General features: G+C 41.8%; 1 protein-coding gene across 9 annotated transcripts in view; it reads left to right on the forward strand.

Moving 5' to 3' along the window:
• Window positions 1-12,475, forward strand: part of ERC1 (ELKS/RAB6-interacting/CAST family member 1) — a 518,184-nt gene that overhangs the window by 158,324 nt on the left and 347,385 nt on the right. For all 9 annotated transcript variants that reach the window (XM_055141299.1, XM_055141303.1, XM_055141300.1 and 6 more), the window contains exon 7: window positions 7,593-7,760. In XM_055141299.1, coding sequence (XP_054997274.1) covers window positions 7,593-7,760 — 168 coding nt within the window. The remainder of the gene's footprint in view (window positions 1-7,592; window positions 7,761-12,475) is intronic.

Consider the following 12,475-nt stretch of genomic DNA (forward strand, 5'->3'; position numbering starts at 1 on the left):
CTGTAGCTTGGATGCTAAAAATAGGGAGCACAAATGGCAGTAGTGAGCCCCGAGGCTAAGTGGGTCCCCAGGTCATAGCACCATCAACGCCTATGTCGGGAAGGAGGGAAAAAATAAAGCGTAAAGGCAGTTATTGTTGTTGGTTGGGGGCCACAGTAAGTGGTGCTCAGGGCTTATTCCTGGCTCAGCAATTAGGGGATCACCCCAGCAAGGCTCAGATGACTTTCTGGGGTGTCGGGGAGCAAACCTGGGTTGGTGACAGTTAAGGGCTTTCCTGCCGGATTATTGCTCTGACCTAAGAGACAAACAATACCAGTGAGCTTGACAAACTAGAAAAAAACAACAGAATTTCTGGGGAATACGCAAAATAGTGACTGGAGCGATAGCACTACGGGTAGGGTGTTTGCCTTGCATGCAGCCGACCCGGGTTCAGCTTCTCCACCCCTCTCGGAGAGCCTGGCAAGCTACCGAGAGTATCCCTTCCGCACGGCAGAGCCTGGCAAGCTACCCGTGGTGTATTAAATATGCCAAAAACTGTAACAACAAGTCTCACAATGGAGACGTTACTGGTGTCTGCTTGAGCAAATTGATGATCAGGAACACAGTGCTACAGTGCTACAGTGCATGCAAAATAGTTACAGGAGGTATAGAAGAGCACAGTAATCATAGCAGATTTTAATAGCATAACTAATTTCACCATTATTTTGGTCTCACATGGTAGGGCCCAGGTAGCTTTTTAGAAACGTTGTATCAAACATTCAAAAATAGAGAATCATTTCTATATTCCAGTTGTTCTGAAAGTAAAAAAAAAGCAAGCAAACCAGAAAACCCATAGAAAAATATGCCATATTAATAGATGATAGAATTTAAATGCTGCTAGCAGAATTGTACTCGTGCCGCAGCAAACTCAACAGCAATGGCAGAGTGAGAATATTGTCGTGTCTTACCAGTTTCTGAAGGACATTGGTAGTTCTATACTTAACGGCGGGACCAACATGAACTGACGAGTTCAGTATCCATGTATTCCTGAAGAAAATATTGCTAAAATGAAGCAAATTGTTCCCAGAGGGCATGAATGTATGTGGAATGGAAGAAAAAAGGACATTAATGTGAAAAGTAGTAAAAAATGATCAGTATAAGAGTTTGGCACAAAGAATTTGAAGAATGCCTGTAAATATAAAACTCCAAAGCCAATTGTGATTTTACTTAAGGTGAAGGCTTTTGAAGAAAGATCATAAAAGGAAGAACTGTGTTGTTGCTTTTACTCTCCTGTTGCTGAGAGAGCAGCCGAGGTGCCTGCAAAGGGGAACACTGCCCCTGGATGGGGGGGTGGGGGTGGAGGGTGTGGTGTGCGGTTGGTGGAAGCACTTTCAGTTTGTTTGCATAATGAAGGTGCATTTCCCTGGCGGTGCTAAGTGATTTTTTTTTTTTTTTGAAAAGGGACAGTAGACATATCCCTTTGGGACCCTTTGCTTCAGAGTGTTCTTGTTCCTCCATCAAGAAGCACCAAAGGACCAGGGCTATAGCCATAGTATAGTGTTTGCCTTGCACATGGTCGACCAGGATTCAGTCCCCAGCATCCCATATGGTTCCCTGAGCCCCATTAGGAGTAACCCCTGTGCATCGCTGGGTGTGGCTCCAAAACCTTCCCCCACCTCAAAAAACAAAAAAGAAACATCAAAGGATTGAAAAGAGTGGGGATGTGTATTTCAGTGGTAGAGAACTTAAAGCAATGTCCAAGATATGTGTGAGGAGAGAATTTGTAAAATTTGTAAATCTCCCCAGAAGTGCCAGAGAGAGAGCACGGTGGATAGGGCACTTGCCTTGCATGTGGCTCACCCCAGTCTGGTTTCTGCTACCACATGTGACATCCTGAGCTCTCCAGGAGTGTCCCTGAGTGCAGAGCCAGGACTAATCCTTGAGCATTGTGGGTTGTGGCAACAACACAACAGAACAAAAACCTGACCAGAGATCTACAACTCTGTTACCCTTTGAGGAATCACGAACATGGTAGAGGTTAGTGTAGCTTTGAACCGATATCCTTCGTATTTGCAGAGAAGCGAAAAGAGAGGATTGCTCTGTCTCTGCAGAATCTAGTCAAAAAGTTAAAAAAAAAAAAAGTCTGTCACATGCAAGGCAAGCGCCTTATTCCATCTACTATATGCTGGACCCTAAAAAAGGTGTTTTTAAAAAATTTTTAAAATTGAATCACTGTGAGATTACAAAGATATTCACGGATTTCACTCATACAGTGTTTCCGCACCCATCTCTCTACCATTGTACATTTCTCAGCACCAGTGTCCCAGTTTCCCTCCTGTCACCTTTCCCCCCGCCCCAGCCTGCCTCTATGGCAGGTGCTTTTCCTCTCTCCCTTCCTTTCCCCCTCTCTCCCTTTCCCTCCCTCCCTCCCTCTCTGTCTCTCTGTGTTGCTCCCTCTTTCCCTCCCCTCCCCTGAAGCCTTGTGTTTTGCAGTACAGATACTGAAAAGTGATCATGTATTTCCCTTTACCTACTTTTAACACTCAGTTTTTGTCCAGCGTGATAATTTGATAATTTCCAGCTATTATTGTCTATTGTCGTACTGGTCCCTTCTCTATCTTACCTACCCTCAGCCACCTTCTCCACCCCCAAACACACACACTTGTGGTTGATTCTAACCACTGACCAGTCCTCCTAGCCCCTGTATTTTCTGGCTGTGGATTAAAAAAAGCTTTTTTTGTGTGTTACTAGGCTCATGCTTCATTGTCTTTCCTTCAGCTACCTTTCTAGATGGGAACAGTGGGAATTATGTATGGGGAGTGGGGAAATTATGCTTAGTGGCTTCGGGCAAGTGATTTATTGGGTTTTGGTTTCCTCAGCTTAAAAATAAGTTCAAATTATTTAATTTGAAATATGCAAAATGTTACTAATGTGTAATATGATGGCTGCCTCAGATATAACAATTTTGCATTTAACCACATTTGCCAGTCTTTTATTTTTTAATTAATTAATTAATTAATTTTGCTTTTTTTGGGTCACACCCAGCGATGATCAGGGGTTACTCCTGGCTTTGCACTCAGGAATTACTCCTGGCAGTGCTTGGGGACCATATGGGATGCCGGGGATCGAACCTGGGTTGGCCGCATGCAAGGCAAACGCCCTACCCACTGTGCTATCGCTCCGGCCTCACATTTGCCAGTCTTTTAAAGATCCTTTGTAAACAATGGAATCTTACTTTCCTCTCAATATTCCATGAAGATTTGGTTTAAGTAGACAGTTTTGTTAGACCGTTAGGTCTTCAGAATTTGTTTTGACTAGGAATAAAGATTTGTAAGCTGTCATTACATAGGTGATTGTTAGCACCCTAAAATTAAGTTAGTTTGTCTAGAGGAAGTTATATAAAGTAACCTCTATAAGGGAGAAATGACAGCAGATCTAGTGAAGAAAATTGAAAAGGTAAAGTGTTAGAAAGGAATTGGGGGACTGGAGCAATAGCACAGTGGGTAGGGCGTTTGCCTTGCATGTGGCCAATCCGGGTTCGAATCCCAGCATCCCAGATGGTCCCCTGAGCACCGCCAAGGGTAATTACTCAGTGCAGAGCCAGGAGTAACCCCTGTGTATCGCCAGGTGTGACCCAAAAAGGAAAAAAAAAAAGGAATTGGGTCCTACTGGTTAAAACCAGTGTAGGAATTACAGGAAAGAGGCCAATGTTCCTTTGGAATTACTGACTGCTCATATGTGTTTAAGTAGATCTATCTGTTGCTGTAAAAACAGACAACAGCAACAACAACAACAAAAACATTAAGATAGTTTGAGATAATCAGTAGTTTTATGATAAGTGAGAAACCAAAATAGCAAGGAGCCGTTTTTCTGTTTATGTCCATTGGTAGAGAAAATATTGCAGAGAAAAATCTTCTGTTTCTGTTGAAGTTGGCATAACCTATTTGCCGCAGACCTTTATTCTTGGCAGTCTAGGTGGATGTTATATCTTCAGCTCAGTTGATGTGAATAAACATGGTCTTATTCCTCATGCCAGGAATGGTGTTAGGGGGATGACTGTTTGTCCTGCTAGTCTCTGAGGGGCTTCCTGAGTATGATTTTGTGGTTTGCAAAATATGGACCTCACGCAAAATTAAATGCTATGAATTTAGTTTCTTCCAAACCAAAAAATCAGTGTAGAATTCAGAGCAATTAATCTAGTAGCAGCCAAGTGGTTTTGTGGTTGTTTTTATCATATGTCTCTAGACCAGCACATTTAAACTCTCTATAGCTCACAAAAGCAGACCAAGAGAAAGTGTTGACTTGAAAACGTGGCAGAGAAAAGGTCATTTAGTAATTAGAATTTGGACTTTGACAGTTATGTGATCCTTTTTGACTTAAAAGCCAAATTTCCAGCTATACTTTCACCAAAGGTTTGTATATTATAACAAGAGTTTTCATTCTTTACCTTCTTCAGTCAATTCCTGTGGGTCTCATATCTGACATTCCCTCAAAAGGCATGCAACCATTTATAGCTGCTTAGCACCGGCACATTTCCAGGGCATTTAATGGCGTTAGGGATCTATTATAAAAGTGCATTAAGGTAGTTTTGGTAAACAAATAGCAATAGGCGGTCTCCTGGTTATTGTCCTGTGAGACATTGGAAACATAAGATTGAGAGACACTTAGAAGTGTTGAGAAATGTTTTCCTGCTTGATTAGGAATTAGGATTTCTGATGCAGAATTCAAAGCTTTCTGGTTTCTGTTTTTTGAAATTTAAGGATGAGAAGAACTGGGTGAGAAGGAAATCAGGCAGTTAAGAGTCATCTGTAGTTTTGTCTGTCTGGACTGTTTACCTTTACAATAAGAATTGAATAGTGTAGTTGGGGGCTTTGTAGTAAAATGTTTTAGGTATTCTCTGTTTTTAAATTTTTTGTTTGTGGTGATTGGGTATAGCCATACAGGGGTGGAGGAATATATACAGAGTAAAAATTGGAATGTAAAAATTAGGTGTTAATGATTTTTTTGGGGGGAGGGGCAGGCTTGGCCCTGATGGTGCTCAGAGCTTACTCCTGGCTCTGTGCTCATGACACACTCATGCCAGTGAGTGTGTTTGATGGACTGTATGTGATGCCAGGGATCAAACCAGGGTCAGCCATGTGCCAGGAAAGCTCCCTACCTTCTATGCTATTCTCCGGGCCCTCGATGCAAATGATATAATAACTGATTTATTTAATTTTATTGACCAGGCACCTTTCAAAGGATATTTTGTGCCTCTCGTTGCTGTTGTGAATCAGGCCACACCTGGCAATCCTCAGGTCATATGGTGCCATGGACTGAACCCAGACCCTCACACGTAAAAGGCATATGCTCTCCCATTTGAGCTGTGCCTGTGCTTCCAGTGATTAATTTATTAAAAAACATTCTGCCATATATCCTTTGTAAGACTTGACCTAATTAACCATGCAGAAGCGCTAATGGATTCAATAAGCACCCACTTGACTCACCGTGGCTGATGGCCCATAAGGATTCAGCTAATCGGAACCAAGTCAGATAATGTCAAATAGGATTAGTAGCCACACAGACCGACTTGAACCGTGCCTGAATGCCAAGTGGGTAAGGGTCATGGCTGCAGTGTGTTCCTTTGGCATCTTGAGCTGCCTGGTCATTTAATTCCATATTTTAGAAGAGTCTTTGGTCTGTGCTAGCAGTGTTGGTTTTTTTCAAATTTTATTTCAATTTTTCATTTCTTTCTCTCACAGTGGAATCAGAATTCAGTACTTGGACTATTTTGATTTTTTTTCCTGCCCTTTTGTCTTCATTTACAAGGATGATTATTTCTGATTTTAATAGATGAAGGAACAGAAGGAAATTTAAGTTGTTCATTATCTTTAGAAAACACTATTATAGAGCTCTTCAGTAATAGTCATCTAGTGAAGTTTTGTTTTGCTTTAGATTTTTTTTTTTTTTTTTACCTCTGAGGCCCCTAGGTCTAATTGAGGCACCAAAGGTGAAAAATTTTAGTGTAGTATCTCTTGGATTCACTGACCTTGACTTGGTAGTGTGGCATGTGTGTGCTCGACCTCCATGTGTGGGATGTGTTCCAGCTCTTTGAGCCATTTTTCTAGTCCTAGGAACATTAAAAAAGGAAAGAAAGTAAGGAAGAAAGGAAAGAAGGGAGGAGGGGGCGTGGGGGAAAGTGGAAAGGGAGAAGGGAGAAAGGGAGGGAGGAAATTTCTAAAGGACTTGTTAGGGGGATACAAGTCAAATTTACATGTCATACAGTATTGACAGGAAGAATTCACATTTTAGATGACTAGTTTCTGGGTTTGAAGGTAGGCCTGTGCTTTTGCCATATGCGTGCATAGCTGTGTATAGTGGAATGATATAATCTAAAAGAACCATGAATGACATCACAGGTAGATTGGATTACCTGATGTAAAAAGTGATATGCTTGGTGATGCTTATGTTTTTCATTTTCTTGTAATGTCAGATTTTCCCAAACACCGTAGTGTGTTCGCTTCAGCAGTACATATTCTAAAACACCATAGTATCACTTGTATCATTTGTCATCCCATTGCTCATTGATTTGCTTGAGTGGGCGTCAGTAATGTCTCCATTGGTCCCTGTCACGTGCTAGTGCAGCCCAATGGTGTCTGCTCACTCCAGGAACATGAAGAGCCTCAAACCGTTCATTCAGGGTCTTGACAAAGAAGTCTGACCATTTCGTAGGTGGGTGGCCAGGCGTTCCACTAGATTATTATTATTCTAATAATCTGTTAGAATACTGCAGAGAGGGAGAGGGAGAAGATGAAGGGAAAGGGGAGAGGGAGGGGAGAAAGAGAGAGGGAAGAGGAGAGAGGGAGGAGGGAGGGAGGGAGGGGAGAGAGAGACAGACGAAGAAATGACTCTGGCAGTGCTCTGGTAACCACATGGGTGCCTGGAATTGAACCCAGATTGGCCGCCTCCAGGTCAAGCACCCTACATGCGGTTACTCTCTCTCCAGTGCCCTACACTATTCATTTTTGAGAACAAACCTCACTGAATCAGAAACTAGTGGCTGGGCCTGGCAGTCAGTTTAAATAGTCCAAGTGATGCTAATGCAAGAAGGTTTGGAAAGCTTGATAGTGGGTTACACTGCTTTCAGAGATGTAGCAAATCACATCCTCTTTATAACAATTTTACTTTCTGTCCCACTGGTCAGATCTATCCTGATACCACCATACATTTAACTGATATAAAAAGTTTTACTTAAGATTTTCTCACAAAGGGCGCTGGAGTGATAGCACAGTGGGTAGGGCGTTTGCCTTGCACGCGGCCGACCCGGGTTCGATTCCCAGCATCCCATATGGTCCCCTGAGCACCGCCAGGGGTAATTCCTGAGTGCAGAGCCAGGAGTAACCCTTGTGCATCGCCGGGTGTGACCCAAAAAGCAAAAAAAAAAAAAATTTTTTTCTCACAAAGTTTTAATGTTCAGTTTTCTAAATAGGATAATTACATGCAAGACATAATTACATGTCTTGAATTCTAGTGACGTTTACTAGGGAGTGTCATTTGAGTGATGAGACACAGCTCTGTGGAAGGAATTATATTTATTCTCAGCTAATTCCTCCTAAAAATCTCAACATTCTTAGGTTGATGCTCTTCGATTACGTTTGGAAGAGAAGGAGACCATGCTGAATAAGAAAACAAAACAAATTCAGGATATGGCTGAGGAGAAGGGAACCCAGGCCGGAGAGATACATGACCTGAAGGACATGCTGGATGTTAAGGAGCGGAAGGTTAATGTTCTCCAGAAGAAGGTAAGGTGCAGGGCTTCGAGTCATCCACCGCATCTGGCGTATATTGTGATTCCAACCAAGAATTCGTTTTCAATCTTACATTTATATAATTTTGTAATTACTAATGGAAAATGTTGTTGCAAGACTCCTTACGTAAGCTTTTATTTATTTATTTTTAAAAGAGGTCCCTTCTTTCCCCATTTTATTTTGTTTTTGGGCCTCACCGCCAGGTGAATTATGAAGTTATTCATAATTGGATATCAGGTGTTACGTGTTCCAACATTGATCCCTTCACCAGTGTCCACTTCCTTCCTATTCACCAGCCTGCCTCTATCACAATGGCTAAATTTTCAGGCTATGATATAAAATATTTTTCCTTTCTGACACATTATACACACAACCGTGTATGGGTAGACCTTTAGAAATGGAAATATCGGATGTATCTCCTTTCTATGAAATGTACTCTGAACTGTCATGTTTATTGGGGAAAAAATTTAAGATAATAGTTTTGATGCCTTAGATAATTTTGTATTGACTAAGAAAACATTTTTATACCGTGGAGTGTATCTCTTGTGTTTTCTCATTGCTTCCTCTGAAGCAAACCCACAATGAACAAAAATTCCCTCTAAGCATGTTATGATAGGTTTATTTGCACAATAGGGTTAGCTAAAAAATAGTAGCTTCAAATTTTGAAAAACAGTGGTTTTACTCTAGAATGTAGCTTTTCCAATTATTGCAGCCTCCCTGTTAATAACTTGGACTGGCCTTTATAGGTGATAAAGTTCCTTAAAGCCTATGACACTGTAGAGCATCATTATAACACACACACACACACACACACACACATACATACACACACACATTATTCTTTGGCTAGTCTGCCATTTGCATGAGGTAGTGAAGGGCCAGTAATTTTTATGTGAGTGTGTGTGTTTTATATGTATTTTGAAGTTTATTGTAGCACTAGCTACAATAGGGGAACAACTACGTGTCTGTTGATAAGTTATTTAATAAGGGAAAAAAATGTGGTAATCACATAAATATACCACATACAAAATATGTGTCTTTTTAACATACTGCACTACCTTGCTTATTGGTCATATTACAGATTTTGGTCTGTAAAAGTTGTCCGGGAGTGTGGTTGAAAGGAGTAGAGCACACACTTTAGAGCGCATGCTTTTCATATGGAAACCCCAGCTTCATTCCCGTGCACTGCATGGCCCCCTGCACCCGCCCTTGGAAGTAGCCCTGTAGCCAGGTGTGTCCCAGCCCCCCACGCCCCCAAAAGACCACCAGTTATTGATGAAGTATTGTCATTACATTAGAAACTGGTATACGTGATGGTTTCTAGGATAACCCCCCTGTCTCTACCATTTCTAGCGCTTAGAGCCTTTATATTCTATTTACTTTTTTTAAATTATAGAATTCCTATAGTAAAATATCCAAGATCAGCATTGATGCTGTATTTTCTGCATTGTTTTTGTAAATAAAGTGGAAGTAGTTTTGATTTTTTTGATCCACACAAAATAAAAATCGAGACATTTTGGGGATAGCTTGAGATTCTCAAATGAATAATTTTACTTTTTTGGGGGGTTATGTGGAAAGAGATTCATTTTTCATTCATTTTGTTTTGTGTGTTTTCTGGGGCACCCCTGGCAGTGCTCAGGGCTTCCCCTGACTCTGTACTCAGAGATCACTCCTGGTAGTGCCTGGAGGACCATATGTGGTGTTGGCTGATTGCAAGGCAAGTGCTGTGCTCCCTGTACTATCTCTCTGGCCCCATGGGAGAGAGATTTATTATCCAGCTCTAAATTAGAGGCATGCGGGAGGAGCGGCGGTGGGTTGGCAGGGGCTGAACAGTTCACTTTCAGGCCATCTCTCCTTCTCACTCTTCCTGGACCTAGATACTAACTTTTTTGTTGAGGTGCTTCTTCACTTGACCACCTCTGACCGCAGGCTGAAAAATTTCATTTTCCCCTTGAGGAGGAGTTTGTAATTTTGCATCTGCTCAGGTCTCATCTTGGAGACGTTGAGAGTCTGCTGTGCTTCCTGAGGGCTGAGACTGCAGTTTGGAGGCACTGCATGTTGTGACCTGTACATGCCAAGGCATTAGTGGCTGCTTGGCTGGCTGTGAACTCCTGCTGCTGGGCCCTGGTAAAACTTCTGCCTCCCCCCTGCACACCCAGCCCCTCATCCCAACAGTGACAATGGAGCTCATGGTTGCTGCTCTGTCTTGGGGGCATGGGCTTCGATTTCCTAGCTCTGTGGCCTGATTCTACAGATCTCCTTACTAGATCTTTTCTTTCTCGAGTGGCAAATAATTCTGTAGCTCCAGCATACTACTGAGAAACCTTATTTTCAGGTGATGGATAGAGGAGAGTTGTTTGAGTGTGAAGATCTCCTAGGTCTGAATGGAAGGAGTAGTTTGAATATCATGAGGTGAGCAGTGGTGAAATGATGGAGAAATGGAGTCTTTAGGGGACCATGTAGAAGATAATGAGCAACACGAATAGGGCATTGAAGGCATCACATGTGGTGGAGACTTGACAGTATGGTGATACAGATGAAAAATGGCCCAAGGTGATGGTGACCTCAGAGACCATAGCTCTGGTATTTATTATACTTTAGGGCATTGGCATAGCTCAGTACTTGTTCAGAGCTGTGATACAGAGAGGCAGGTTGGAGGTCATGTAGACCGAGATGTTAGAAGAAAACCAGATAGCACATAGGCTTTAGTATAACGTTCAGGTGTGAGTGTTAATGTATGTGATGTTTATCCAGTCCCGGACATGATTAGCCCTCTTAGTTCTCATCTTGGTCATATAATAAATAATATGCTGGAGCTACAAAATTATTTGCCATTCAAGAAAGACACCATCATGGGGCTGGAGTGATAGCACAGCGGGTAGGGCGTTTGCCTTGCATGTGGCCAACCCAGGTTCATTTCCCAGCATCCCATATGGTCCCCCAAGCACTGCCAGGAGTAATTCCTGAGTGCATGAACCAGGAATAACCCCTGTGCATTGCTGGGTGTGACCCAAAAAGGAAAAAAAAAAAAAAAAGGACACCACCAGAACTAGAGGTGGTGTCTCATGTCTTGAGTTGTCTGGAAAGGAAGATAATGGTAAGCACAAAGGCTTTGGAGGGACCAGCCATGTAGTAAGGAGAGGACCACAACAAGAAACCTTGAACTTCTGGGAGGTCCTCAATCTCAAACTCTACCATTACCGGAGCACTTACAGTCTGCTGGAGGCTGGCTGGAAAGAACTTAACTGATTGCTCTGCTGGGCATTGCAGGTGACTCTCTTTGAAGCCCATAGCTCCCTCTTTCACACTTGTCTTCTTATTGAACAAGATCATCTTTCATTTCACACTGATAGGAGCCACGCATCACCAGGGTAGGCGCGAGAGAAGAGTATGTAAGAATGTTGACGTGACTCTCAGCGGTAGTTAGAACAATTCCGCCTCCAAAGCAGATGAATCCCAAGATGATCACTGTCTGACCTCTGGCTGGCGCATGCTACATTTGTTAGATAATTACCACTTATTACACCAGTGACAAAGTTCTGTAATTTCTTGCTTTTGACATTTTGGCTCTTTTCTCAATTTGAGATTTGCTACTTAATGATATAGTCAGAATCTTTCCTACCTAATTCTGAGACAATTCTGGAATTCAGGAGGTCTCCTAGGAGCTTTTAAGACTAAAGTCAACAACTCCACTCAGTTCTCCCAGGTTAATCTTGCTACATAATGAGGTGCTCATTTTGTTTTCTTTCCCACTGCTTGTTTTGAGCGGAAGAGTCAAACATTCTAGTTAACAAAATGGGTAAATACATGAGCTTGGGAAGACAAAAACAAGTGGATCATGTGAGTTTACCAAGAGGAACGCCTGCCTAGATGGCTTCTCTTTTTCTCAAGTTTTATAAGTTTTGCCAAATGTATAGTGACATGGATCCTCCGTGCTAGTGTTGTGCAGAGTAATTTCACTGCCTAGAAGTTTTCTGTGTTTCGTCTGTTTATCTCTCCTTGAACTCCTGGCTACATATCTTTTTTTTTTTTTTTTTTTTTTTTTGCTTTTTGGGTCACACCCGGCGATGCACAGGGGTTACTCCTGGCTCTGCACTCAGGAATTACTCCTGGCGGTGCTCAGGGGACCATATGGGATGCTGGGATTCGAACCTGGGTCGGCCGCGTGCAAGGCAAACGCCCTCCCCGCTGTGCTATCGCTCCAGCCCCCTGGCTACACATCTCTTTACTGGCTCTCTAGTTGCGTCATTTCTAGAATATTGTGATTCTTCTCAGATTTACTTTTTTCACTTCATTACACACATTTGAAAGTTATAGCAGTTTCTCATCTGCTAATGCTTTTTTGTTGTTGTTGTTACTAAATACTATTTCACCAATCAGATGAATGCTACAGTTTAGGTCATTGCCTGTAGCCCGACATCTTTTTTTTTTTTTTTTTTTTTTTAAATTTCAGTACTTTGTCAGCAGTTTGTAAAGATTCTAACCAGCCAATTCAGGCAAGAAAAATCTAAAAGGCATATAGATTATAAGTTAACCAGAACTACCATTTTTTATAGATGTCATAATCATTTATGTCAAGTATTTGATAAAATATATTTGACATACTCCTAGAGCAAATTTGGTGAAGTTTCAAGATATAAAATGTATTTATTATTTTAATTTTTAATTTTTTTTAGTGAATCACCATGAGATACAGTTACAGATTTACA

The sequence above is a fragment of the Sorex araneus genome, chromosome 6 (assembly GCF_027595985.1).
Source record: "Sorex araneus isolate mSorAra2 chromosome 6, mSorAra2.pri, whole genome shotgun sequence".
Lineage (NCBI taxonomy): Eukaryota > Metazoa > Chordata > Mammalia > Eulipotyphla > Soricidae > Sorex > Sorex araneus.